Below are 12,382 nucleotides of genomic sequence, written 5' to 3' on the forward strand. Positions count from 1 at the left end.
ATTGCAGCTTTCAGCCCGTGTGGCTAATACGGGTGGGCCAGTGGTTTAAGCATGGTTTTAAAAATCCTCTCAAAGGAGCTCTGAGGTAAAAAGGCCGGAAACTCCCTCCCGCCTTTTCCTGCCCGGAGTTTAAATGGCGATCGCGGCTGCCTAGTGATCTTTTTTTTTGCTGCCTGGGGCTTAGATGGCGACCACGGCGGCTTGTTCAGGGCTTTTGCGGCGCCTTGGCGCTCTCACGGGGCGCCTCAGGCGCGGAACAACGCGGGAGCTCGGTCGGGGTCTTTGGCGAACGGCCCCTTTCCCTCCACCGCCGCCCTCTTTTTTCGCCACGGCTCTCCAGCAGCGCAGCCTGAGCGATGGAGCGCGCCGGGAAGAGGAGGCAACTCAGGCCTTGAAGGCCGCGTCGGGGTACAGGCTCGTGTACACGTGTAAGGTCCGTGAGTTTGTGTGCTTATATGTTTGAAATGATTGGTGAGGCAAGAGAAAAGGCCGGATTGGGACCTGCTGCGAGGGATGGAAACGCAGTGTGGGAGGCGACGGCGTAGCGGCCATCTTTGCTCCTGGAAAATTGGCCGGGCCTTTCTTTACCGCGCTTCATAGTGATGGGAATCTAAATTAAAACCCGATTAAGAGGGCTGAGGGGCGCAGGGGCTCTTGGAGCAGCGAGCGAAAGAGAAGCCCCTTCCCCAAAACGAAGGAAGCAGCCTAGATTCGCTTTGGACTACATCGTCCACCAGTCCCAGCAAGCAAGTCCTGTGTGATGAGGCTGATGGGAGTAGTAGTCCAAGTCGCACTTAGGAGGGCGCCCTCTGGTGGAGAAGAGTAGAAAGGAAAGCAGGGAAAGATTTCTCTGCCCAGAGGGTCATATAGTTAAAAGAGCCTGGGGTAACAAGGCAGGAATGTTAATTTTATTTATTTGATAAAATGTATACACTGCTTGATTGTAAAAATAAAAGTGATTTACGAAAAAGATAAAACAATAAAATAAAAAATAAAAATAACGATACTTTAAAACTTTGAGAAAGTTAAAATAACAGTAAGCTACAGGTTAAAACTCATGACAATAGGAGCAGTGTGCTGCTTCCATAGGGAATACTGGGATTCATCTAGCTCAGTGTTGTCTACAGACTGGCAACTGTAGCTTCAGACTTTCAGCAGGAGTTTGTGAATTTGACAGGGCAGTAATGCGGAGGGAAGAGGGGGGATGCTTTCTGCCCACAATGGTCAAGTTGTTTTTGGGGTTCCCTTTCAGGTGTGTGGGACACGGTCAGCCAAAACCATTTCCAAGGCAGCATATCACCACGGTGTGGTGATTGTGAAATGTCCTGGCTGCCAAAACCATCACATCATTGCAGATAACCTGGGCTGGTTCTCGGACCTGGCTGGGAAAAGGTGAGTGAGCACCACGGCAGGGGTTTGGACTAGATGACCCTTGGGGTCCCTTCCCACTCTACCATTCTATGACTTTTCAGTGGATCTCTTTCTCCCTGGGTGAGGGTCTGTATATTGGTGGTGGGTGGGACTAAATCCCATAGTAGGCAGGTTTGCCAAAGTGTGCATATTGATTTTATTTATTTGGAGCATTTGCACCCCACGTTTCAGCCAAAAAAGGCTTACAATCAACCCACATAGCCTTACAATCTAAAAGAACACGGCACAGAAAAGGAGATGGACAGGAAGAGGGTTGCATATCAGGGGGCTAGACTAGATGACACTTTGGGTCCCTTCTAACTGCATAATTCTGTTATCTATATATGGCTATGTTTTACCAGAGGTGGTGTGCTTCTGTATACCTGTTCCTAAGAATGACAAGTGGGGAACCTTTTTGGGGGTTTTTCCATTAGGACATCTGGCTGGTCACTGTGAGGACAACTGCAGGCCTTTTCCTACATTCTTGTAGATATAGCTTCCTTGGCCTTCATGGACTATGTTGCGAAAAGAGTTCTCATCCTCAGTGTGCAAGATGGAAACGATTTAAAAATTGAGGGTTGTGTATTTAACATCAGTCATGCTCAGGATAAGCCCACTGAAATTAATGGACCTAAGTTAGGGATCTATAAGTTTTAGAATCATTCATGGTTGTATCCAACAACCCACCAAGCATTATTGAATACATGTGCATGGGTTGTTGTTTCACACTGTCCCCTGCCAAGAGCATAAGAAGAACCTTCTGGATCAGGTCAAAGGGGACCCATATAGTTCTGCCTCCTGTCTTCACAATGGCCAACCAGATGTCCATAATGGGAAACTTGTACACAGAATTTGAGCTCAGTAACTCACCCCGCTCCTGTGGCTTCCAGCATCTGGTATCCAAGAAGCGTTGCTGCCTCCATTATGCAGAGCCATTAGCCATTGATAGCTCTCTCCTCCTATGAATTTGGCTCATCCTCTTTTAAAGCACCCAAGTTGCTGGCTATCACTTGCCTCCTGCGGGAGTGAGTTCCACAACTGTGGATGTGATGCCTGAAGAAGAACTTTGTTTTATCTCAGAGTGGCTGGGGAAACCCAGCCAGATGGCCAGGGTATAAATAAATTACACTGGTCAACAACAAATTTGTTGTCTGCATTTTTTTCAGCTGATTTAGGACGAATCTGATGTGCTGAATCCAAAAATCACATTGGTTTTGCTCAATCAGGTCAAGTTTTTGAGCTATGGCCATATATCATTTTTTTTACATTTTTGTTCACATGTACGCTTGTGTGGAGCATTTTAGAAGAAGTTGGTGGGGGTAAAATGCCATGTTGATTAATTGTTTTGATTGGAAATGATTATTTTAATGACAAGACGTATTCAGGTCCGATAGTTCTGTGTGATTATGTCAAAAAGGGATCAGTTTGAAGTCATAAAACCTCGAAATCTTCCATAAATTGGTGCTCAGCATTACACGAAGAAGGACTGGCTTGTGCGGGAGGAATTGGTGCCTTGCAGAAAAAGGAACGTCATCAATGACCCTCTGGTGTACAGAGACAGAATACTCTTCCCACCGCTGCACATCAAGCTCAGCTTAATCAAGCAGTTCACCAAGGCTCTGGACAAGGATGGTGACTGCTTCACTTACTTGTGCCAGGCTTTTCCAGGATTGACCATGGAGAAGTTGAAAGCTGGCATCTTTGACGGTCCTCAGATCTGTTAGCTCATCAGAGATCCAGAGTTCGGAAACTCAGTGAACGAAGTGGAACTGGAAGCGTGGAAGGCATTTGTTCTGGTAGTGAAGAACTTTCTTGGCAACAATAAGGCCAGAAACTACGCAGAACTTGTCAACAACATGCTGACTGCTTTCAGAAACCTGGGCTGCAATATGAGCGTCAAGATGCACTACCTATTTTCACATATGGACCGGTTTCCTGAGAACCTGGGTTCAATGAGTGACGAGCAGGGGGAGAGATTCCATCAGGACATGAAAGAGATGGAGACCAGGTATCAGGGTCGCTGGGATGCAGTCATGATGGCTGACTACTGTTGGACTCTGAAGAGAGACCTCCCTGCTGCTGAGCATTCCAGGAGTTCCAAGAAACGGAAGTTCAAGCCCCGAAGTTTGAAAAATGGTGAAGCAACATGCAATTTACCTGTACTTACCTTTATCAATGCCCACCATTCAGTTTACAGTAATCAATGTTTCTATCAGGTAATCAATATATGTTGTTGGAAAAACATTTTTTCCTCTTAAAAACATATTTAGGATGATATGTGTTGACAAAAATCAGCTGATAATGCCACAATAATGTAATCGATTTTGTCACAAGATCTGATTTTTTAAAAATCAACATAGCACAAAAACCTGACCTGATGGAGAGAAACGGATGTCATTTCCTGATTCAGCAGTGCAAAAATACCCTAAATCAGTTGTAGAAATCCAGACAACATTCAAAAAGAAAAAAATTGTTGCCCAGTGTTGTTGTTGTTGTTGCTGTTGCTGTTGTTGTTGTTATCTGCCCTAGTCTTATTTTTCTGTGCTTCTATGACTGTATAAACACAGATTCTCCCTCACGCACACATGTAATGCAAGTGGGCTGGGCTCAAAATTGGCGACCATTTTGCTAAAAAGGCATATTTTGCTGTGATAAATGTTAGTCTGTTACAGGTAACATTTTCAGTTGCCGCTGCTCCCATTTTACATATAGAGAATGGAGGCGTGAGAGGGTGATACCCCCAGTTCAGCAGACTTTTGCCCCACTTCAAACTCAGACTGCCAGTTTCTGCCCTGGGTGGGGCTGCTGCCTCTTTAATAAAACCTTTGTTTGTTTTGCAATGCAGGAACGTGGAGGAAATCCTCGCAGCTAGGGGGGAGAAAGTTAGGCGTGTGGCTGGTGAAGATGCCTGGGAAATCCTGTTGGAGGACCCTCAGCAGACAGGAACCTCAGATCAGCCTCCCGACGGAGATGCAGGAGGACGTTGATGTGACTGGATTGCTCCACTCTCCTTCGAGTGGGGGAAAAATACAAAAAGACTTTGTTGCAGTTGTTTCAGATACTTTAATTCATCTCTTCCAGCTTCCTGGCCCCTCACTTCTTCTCGATTGTAAATAACCCTAAAAGTAGTTTACAAAAATATAAAAAATGAAATCAAGGAAAATTTACAATAAAACTTTTACATACACCAATTTCTTTTCTTTTTATAACAATTTATTAAATTTTCACTGGAAGCGATTGGGGGATCCAAGCAATGCGTTGGTCAATGGAACTGCTGGGCTAAGCTGGCTCAGAGAGGCTGCTGTTGATGGCCTGTGTCTCCTTGAGATGGTCACTATCCGTGGCTGCTTCTTAAGAGCAAAGAGAAGCAGAGAGACCAGACAGCTCTGTCACCCTCACTTCTGATCGGACGCTGTGCCAATGACGCAACCCAAGAGACGTCCGCGACTGGACCTAACGGTCAGGGGTCCCTTTACCTTTACCTTTTTAATGCGTATATTGCTTTTCATTCAGGTATTTATGTCTCCATGCATCTTTTAGGTTTAGGTTCGCTACCATTTGAAAAAAAGGTTTCTGTTCTATCTAATTCCACTGAGGTGACACCATTGAAATCACCCATTAAAATAATCTCTTCATTGATATTCCAACAGTTTTTCCTCAACTGATTTAAAATATTGTGTCTTATTTCCATTTGGTGTGTAAATTCCTACCACTTATTTTTTCTTTCCCTCTTGTTAATTGCACTCCCAATATTCTGCCTTCGGGATCCAAGCAATGCGTTGATCGATGGAACCGCTGGGCTAAGCTGGCTTGGAGAGGCTGCTGTAGATGGCCTTGAGCTTGGGCCCTCTGGAGCACCTTCAGCACCTCTTGCTCTGAAGCAATGGGGACATAGCAGAGGTTGGGGATGTGCTGTTCCTCCATGCACTGGCTTTCCGGATCTTCAGCTCACAGCCCCTCTTAGGGCACAACACCAGCAGGTCCTGCAGAGACTCATTGTAGTTCTCCAGGAAGTTGGCAGTAAACTGGTACTTCCAGCCTTTGGCCACCATCTCCTGGGCTTTCTTGAAGATCTGCTGCACTGAATGTATCAAATAAATGTTGTAGATGTGGAGAAGCAGTGGGATCTATGCTGCATATGTGGTGGACATGCAAAAAAAATCAAGGAATTCTGGGATGAAATATATATGGAACTTTAAAAAATCCCAGAGGCTTTCCTTCTCGGAATATTAGGTCCTGATATACAAAAAAATGTAAGGGAATTATTTTTATATGCGACAGTGGCCACAATAATTCTAATAGTCTCAAACTGGAAAGGAGGGAAAATACCTTCAAAGTCGGAGTGGCAACAAAAATTAATGGAATGCAGAGTTGGCTAAGCTATCAGGAGAAATAAGAGTCCATGCAGACCAAGTATTTTTTAATAAATGGGGTTTATTTAAAAATTACATTAAGGATTGTAATAGAATGAAGTCTTTGGCAGCCTTTGAATAGCTTCTGTAATCCACTGAACAAGTTTAAGAAAGTACAATATCTTTGACAAGTAATTATTAAAAACAGAGATGAATAGTGCGTTAGATAAATACATATTTAAAGCCATATGGAAATGGCAGGAAGTCATTGGAACCAAAAGAAGACTGTGATAAAGTGTAACAGATATTGATATTTTTTCTGTTTATTTATTTTTTGTTAGGGATAACTTTGATTTTGTGTTATGTTTCTTTAAGTTCAAAAGTTCAAAAGCAAAAGCATTTTAAAACACACACACAAAATCTGCACTGCGCGAGGGATCATGCCGGCTGCGGAAGGGTCCTGAAGATTCACACCAACATTCTAAGCATCTGGACAGACTTGTCTAAACAAGAATGTTTTTGGCACGCAACAAAGAGAATACAGTGAAGGTGCTTGCTTGTTATCAAAGGAGAGGGAGTTCCGAAGTGTAGGTGTTTCTACATGAAGTGTCTTACAAATGCAGAAATGGAATTTTGTGGCACCTGTAGTTGTGCCAGTTCTTCTGATTGAAGCAGTTGAGTAGCCACAACTGCTCCTGACTCGCACAGATGTGTGTCAAGGTCACCGAGTAGGACTGATGCTGCACAATGTGGTTTGGGGAATATTCTAGTTCTCATGGTTCTGAACAAAAGGGAACCCGGGGCCTTCTGCATGCAAAGTGAATGCTATGCCATTGAGCTACAGTACCTTGCCTAAAAATAAAGTTAGATTCTAGTCCTTATAGATCTGTGCTTCTCTGATTGAAATTTGCAGGGTGTTGGTATGCTGAGCCAACACAGCCATCACTCTCAACCTTGTAGATGGAAGTTATGAGAGGCAACCTTTCCCAAACTGAGAGGACTCAATGAGAAGAAGGGGTGTGGGTGGCTTGGCCTGGCTCTGTTCCAGGAGAAGCGCTGTAAATCCTCAAGCACATTGATGCTTTTTGAAATGGCTTGACGGAGAACATTTTTCCTTGAGTGCCCTCAAGCCATTTTGGACCACATCTCCCATCAGCTCCTAATACAGCAATCTGCGTTATGGGAGGGACCATGGTCCAAAGTCCCTGGAGGGTAGCAGGTGGTTGCTCCAGATGAGGCCTGGCAGCCTCAAGAATAGATGCTCAGGTATTTTGTGTGGGGTGTGAGATTTTCCACCAGATGGCAGCAGAACATCAGAAAAGATTTTTTAAAACGGCGCTGGCGAAAGGATGAAGAATCTGATTGTGTTTGATTTATGACCCCTTCGTACTTTGACTCTTGCAGTGTTGAGTGCAATGTCAACACACTATAAGCTCCACAAAGGATATTAAAGTTGGAAAAAGTTTAGAAAAGCGCAACCCAAATGATTAAGGGAGGTGGTGGAGTGAAAAATGGTTGCAGTGTGTGGGGCTTTTTAGCTTGGACAAAAGGTGAGGAAAAGGTGACACGAGATAAGTTTATAAAATTATGCACGGCCTGGACAAAGTGGAGAGAGAAAAGTTTTTCTTCCTCTTTCATAGCACTAGAACTTGTGGAAATCTAATGAAATTGTACGTTGGAAGATTCAGGTCAGATAAAGTCCTTCTTAGACTATGGTACTCACACAGAAGGCAGCTGTTGGCACCAACATGGATGGCTTTGAAGGATAAGCGAAATTCATGCAGTAAGAGAGAGATGTTGATGGCATCTAGCCATGATGGCCAAGCTCTGACCCCCACAGTTGCAGGCAGCAATGTTTCTGAATATAAGTTTCTGGAAGCCACAAGAGGGCAGAGAGCTCTTGTGTTTGGATTGCTTGCTGGTTTCTGGCAGGCAAGTGTGGCTGGACTAGGTGGGTCATTGACTTGATCCAGCAGACACTTCTGATGTTCTGAACGTCAGGGTGTTTTTTTTAAAACCCTAATTATATGCAAAGCTGTGCACGAGGTGTGCTTGGCATGGTGGGCCTGTTCTTTTATCTCCATCATGCAGATAGCTGGGCAGGGCCACCCATATGCTGGGCATTCGATGTCATGATTGGTTGGATGGCCACCTGTCAGGCATGCTTTAGTTCTGATTACTGCCTTGCTGTATGGATGACCACTGGGGGTCCCTCCGCACCCTACAATTTATGCCTTCAAATCCACAGAAGAGGGCCAGGCTCCAAGTTGCACCCTGGTGAGGTGTGATTTTGTAAGGAGAAGCAGCTATTTAAAAAATGGCAAAACAGTATTTCAAGTGGGGGCTCGTGGCCAAATCCCAAGAGAGGATTCTGGTTTCAGGATCCATCAGAAGGGATGGCTTGAGCCACCTGGAATGTGGTTTGGCCCTTTGCCAAATAATGGCAGGGAAGCTGGGAGTGACCCTTCTCTGTTGCCCCCACCCCAAAATGCCACGTGGTGCGAATTAGACTCTTCTCCCCACCCCCTCCCAGCTCTGTCTTGGTTTCAGAGTCGGAAGCTGAAATAAAACACCAAAAGACCTTGTGTTCCAAAAATGTTTAATAAGCACCCTCTTCCCCCACATTTGGCAGCTCTTTGATTTTTATGGGGATGGGGAAAGTACCATGCAGATAAAGGACCCCTCCCCTCAATAAAATTATATTGTCTAACACACATCGTATATAGAATAAATTAGCGAATATATTGAATCTTGGCAGAGATATTCCCGCAGGTGGCTTGATTTCCAGTTTCGACTGGGCTTGGAGATGTGGGAAGGAGTGAAAAGCAACCCCCTCCCCCACTGCTCCTCTCCTCTTCCCTGAAACCAATGGAAGACCATCTGTCAGGGACACTTTAGCTGTGAATCCTGCATTGGAGGAGGCGGGGTTAGTTGAACCTTAGGGGCACTCTTCCAACTGTACATTTTAATGAATGTCTCTGGGAGCTTAGAGGTAGACTACCCCTGGTGGTAGAGGCACACTCAGCTTTCCACCCCCAGCACCTCTAGGATAACAGCCCCCCTCCAAGAAATGGGCCTTGCTCAGAGCCGCTCCCTTGAGGTGGGACTGCTACAGTTGAGATTGCCCCAATGTCTCGCCCCCCCAGTGCCTGCGTCCTCACAGCACTAGGGCTCAGTCCAGACCCTGCACGGGGGACCGGTCTTAGCTGGGACTGGGCTGTGCTTCATCTTCTTCGGCTTCCTCTTCACCCAAGGCCAGGTCCACCCTCTGCTCGTCGATGCGCTTGGCCTGGGCCCTCTGAATGAGGCTGAAGAAATCTTCATCTGGCACAGTGGGACCGCGTGGGGTGGCATCGGGGGCTGCACAGCGCTGGTCATCGATGCGAGAGGACTAGGGATGGGGAGGAGGAACAAGAAGAAGAAGTGAAGGAGGGAGCCATCACAGAGAGGAGCAGAGAGTCAGGCGGTTTAGGACTGGGTTGGACTAGATGATCCTTGCAGGGGAGGGTCCCTTCAGACCCTACAATACGGGACCGCCTCTCCTGGAATGTCCCACGAAGGACCTTACGGTCTTCAAAGAAAAACATCTTGGAGGTCCTGGGCCACAGGGAGATTAGGCTGGCCTCAACCAGAGCCAGGGCTTTTTCAGCCGTGGCCCTGAACTGGTGGAACGCTCTGTCACAAGAGATTAGGGCCCTGCGGGACTTGATATCTTTCCGCAGGGCCTGCAAGACAGAGCTGTTCCACCAGGCCTTTGGCCAGGGCACAGCCTGACCCCCTCATTTGGCAATCCTCACAGAACTCTAGCCCAATGGTTGCCATTAATTTGATTTGAACTGATTTTATAATGAAATGATTTTAGAATGTTGTATTATATTACTGTTGTTAGTCGCTCTGAGCCTGGCTTCGGCTGGGGAGGGTGGGATATATATATATATATATATTATTTATTTATTTATTTATTTATTTATTTATTTATTTATTATTACCTCCAAAGGCGGTGGACTCTCTTTCCTTGGAGGTTTTAAAGCAAAGGTTGGGGGTTCTTTAGTTGTGATTCCTGCACTGCAGGTAAAGGTAAAGGGACCCCTGACCATTAGGTCCAGTTGTGACAGACTCTGGGGTTGCGGCGCTCATCTCGCTTTATTGGCCGAGGGAGCCGGCGTACAGCTTCCAGGTCATGTGGCCAGCATGACTAAGCCGCTTCTGGCAAACCAGAACAGCGTACAGAAACACCGTTTACCTTCCCGCCGGAGTGGTACCTATTTATCTACTTGCACTTTGACGTGCTTTCGAACTACTAGGTTGGCAGGAGCAGGGACCGAGCAACGGGAGCTCACCCCGTCGTGGGGATTCGAACCGCTGACCTTCTGATCGGCAAGCCCTAGGCTGGGCTAAATGATCCTTTGGATTATTATGTATTTATTGCATTTTCTTTCTTTCAGTGATCTAAAGGGGATGTACATGGTTCTCCCCCACCCCACAAAAACCCTGCGAGGTAGGTTGACTGAGAGTGAGTGACTGCCCCAAAGTGGACTTCATGGCCAATGGCAGATTTGAACCCTGATCTCCCAGACTCTAACCACCATGTCACACTGGCGTAGTTAAATTGGGAACAACACTCACTGACGGTCCTTCAGGTCACTTGCTCCCAAGTCATGTAGAACCTTATCAGCAAGGACCAGTAGCTGGTGGAATACTGCCCAGAAATTGCATTGCAGCAGGTTGAGCTAGATGACAAATGGTTCCCGCCCCCCCAATGCTATGATTCTATGCTATAATCTTCTCTGGCTGCCTAGTCCAGCATCCTGTTCTCACAGTGGTCGCCAAAGTGCCTAAATGTGAAACCAGTAAGCAGGATTCCAGTGCAACACCAATTTTCCCTTCCTGTGGTTTCCGGCAGCATTGCTGCCTGTGGCCGTGGAGGCAGAGCAGAGTCATTGTGGTGAATAGTCCTCAGCAGCTCTCTTTTAAAGCCATCCAAGTTGGTGGCCATCTCCTGAGCTGGGGTCAAGCTCTGAACATCTTAGGTCTAAGGGACTGCCTGAAACTGTAACATCCTAGCTCCATCACTGAGATCACCTGCAGGAGTGTTGTTGATCGGCTCTTTTTATAACAACAAGAAACTGAGCATTTAATGTCACAGAGGAGAGGGCTATTGATGGCTGCCAGTCATGATGGCTATGCTCTGCCCACCACAGTTGGAGGCAGTAATGCTTTCGAATCCCAGTTGTTGAGACTCATAGAAGGGCAAAGCGCTTTTGTACTTTGATCCTCCTTGCTGGTTTCCTAATAGAAGCATCTGTTAGCCACTGTGAGAACAGGATGCTGGCCTAGGTGGGCCACTGGCCTGATCTAGAAATGCTTTTGTGACATTCTTAGAAGCCTCCAGGTCCAGAGGCTGTCTACTGGGACTCCTAGATCCTAAGCAGCATTTGGTGACAGTGAGAACAGGATGCTGGCCTAGATGGCCCATTGGCCTGATCCAGTAGGCTCTTCTTATGTTCCTATGTCATCTGCCCTGCTCTCTGGAATACTTTCCCCTCTTGTTTGGCCTATGCAAGCAATTGAGAATACATCTTTTCCCCATAATGGTCAGATTCTTTCTGATTTTAAAAAGTTTCACATGAGTTTGCGTTTATACACTGAGACATTTAAAAATGTATTGTGGTATAGATATTTTTAAATCATTGGATGGGCTTTAGCTACGATTCCTGCATTGCCTGGGGTTGGACTAGATGACTCTTGGGGTACCTTCCAACTCTGCAATTCAGTGGTTCTATGGACCAGTGCTCTGAACAGGACCCCTTCAGAGCTGGATGAGTACCCTTCCACAACTTCAACCCTCCCCAAAAAAGAACAGAGCAAAAAAATAAGCCCCAAGATTTTCAAAAGCCAGGAACTGACAGTTTCTGAAGTGGGTTTAATGATGTCAAGTGATTAGCCATGCTCGAAACATACCTGGCACTTCATGAGCATGTTGAAGAACTCATCGCCTGGCTCCTGCTGTGTGCCGCCTTCCCTGCGGAGGTGGCTGAGGTTGTTGGGGGTAATGCGCAAGCCTGGCAGGCTGCCCACGCTGGCCCGCTGGTCGTCCAGCCGCCGGCTCTGGGAGCTGGCGATGAGGTCGAAGAGCTCCTCAGTCTGTGGGGAGGCCATTGAGGACTGGGCTGCAAGCGCACAGGAAGAAAGAAATGTTATTGCAGATGCAGAATAGATGACCGCCAGGGTCCCCACCTAGTCCAACCGCTTGCAGATCAGGAAACTCAGCTAAAGTGTCTCTGGCAGGTAGCCACCCAGCCTCTGCTTTAAGATCTCCAAAGGAGATATATCATAACCATAATACTTTAGTTGTGAAGGTCAGTTCCCATTCCTTAGTTCTGCAGATGCAGCCTAGAACTGCATTAGCTTTTTTTGCTGCTGCATCACACTGTTGACTCATGTCAAGCCTGCGGTCTACTAAGATCCCTGGAGCCCTTTTCACATCTACCAGGTGTCCCCCAACCAGTGGCGTAGCATGGGGGGTGCAGGGGGGGGCCGTCCGCACCGGGCGCAACATCTGGGGGTTAGGGTTAGGGGGCGCAAATCCACAGGTTAGAGGGCGCAAATCCACAGGTTAG

At 46.6% G+C, this 12,382-nt stretch overlaps 2 protein-coding genes across 5 annotated transcripts in view; one reads left to right on the plus strand and one right to left on the minus strand.

Moving 5' to 3' along the window:
* Window positions 1-24: 24 nt before the first annotated feature.
* On the plus strand, window positions 25-4,591 carry DNLZ (DNL-type zinc finger). Its single transcript, XM_083424124.1, has 3 exons — window positions 25-433; window positions 1,253-1,392; window positions 4,256-4,591. Exons 1-3 carry the CDS (start codon window positions 185-187, stop codon window positions 4,395-4,397), a joined length of 531 nt encoding a protein of 176 aa, XP_083280250.1. The 5' UTR covers window positions 25-184; the 3' UTR covers window positions 4,398-4,591.
* A 3,753-nt stretch (window positions 4,592-8,344) lies between these two features.
* GPSM1 (G protein signaling modulator 1) overlaps window positions 8,345-12,382 on the minus strand; it is a 54,740-nt gene continuing 50,702 nt past the window's right edge. For 3 of the 4 annotated variants that reach the window (XM_083423679.1, XM_083423680.1, XM_083423681.1), the window contains 2 exons: window positions 11,724-11,932; window positions 8,345-9,153 (listed from right to left, as the gene is read on the minus strand). In XM_083423679.1, coding sequence (XP_083279805.1) covers window positions 8,965-9,153; window positions 11,724-11,932 — 398 coding nt within the window. In that variant the 3' untranslated portion in view covers window positions 8,345-8,964. Of the gene's footprint in view, window positions 9,154-11,723; window positions 12,249-12,382 lie in introns of all 4 variants that reach the window. The other variant, XR_014507208.1, reaches the window with a different exon arrangement.

The sequence above is a fragment of the Podarcis tiliguerta genome (assembly GCF_965153285.1).
Source record: "Podarcis tiliguerta genome assembly, chromosome: Z".
Classification (NCBI taxonomy): Eukaryota; Metazoa; Chordata; class Lepidosauria; order Squamata; family Lacertidae; genus Podarcis; species Podarcis tiliguerta.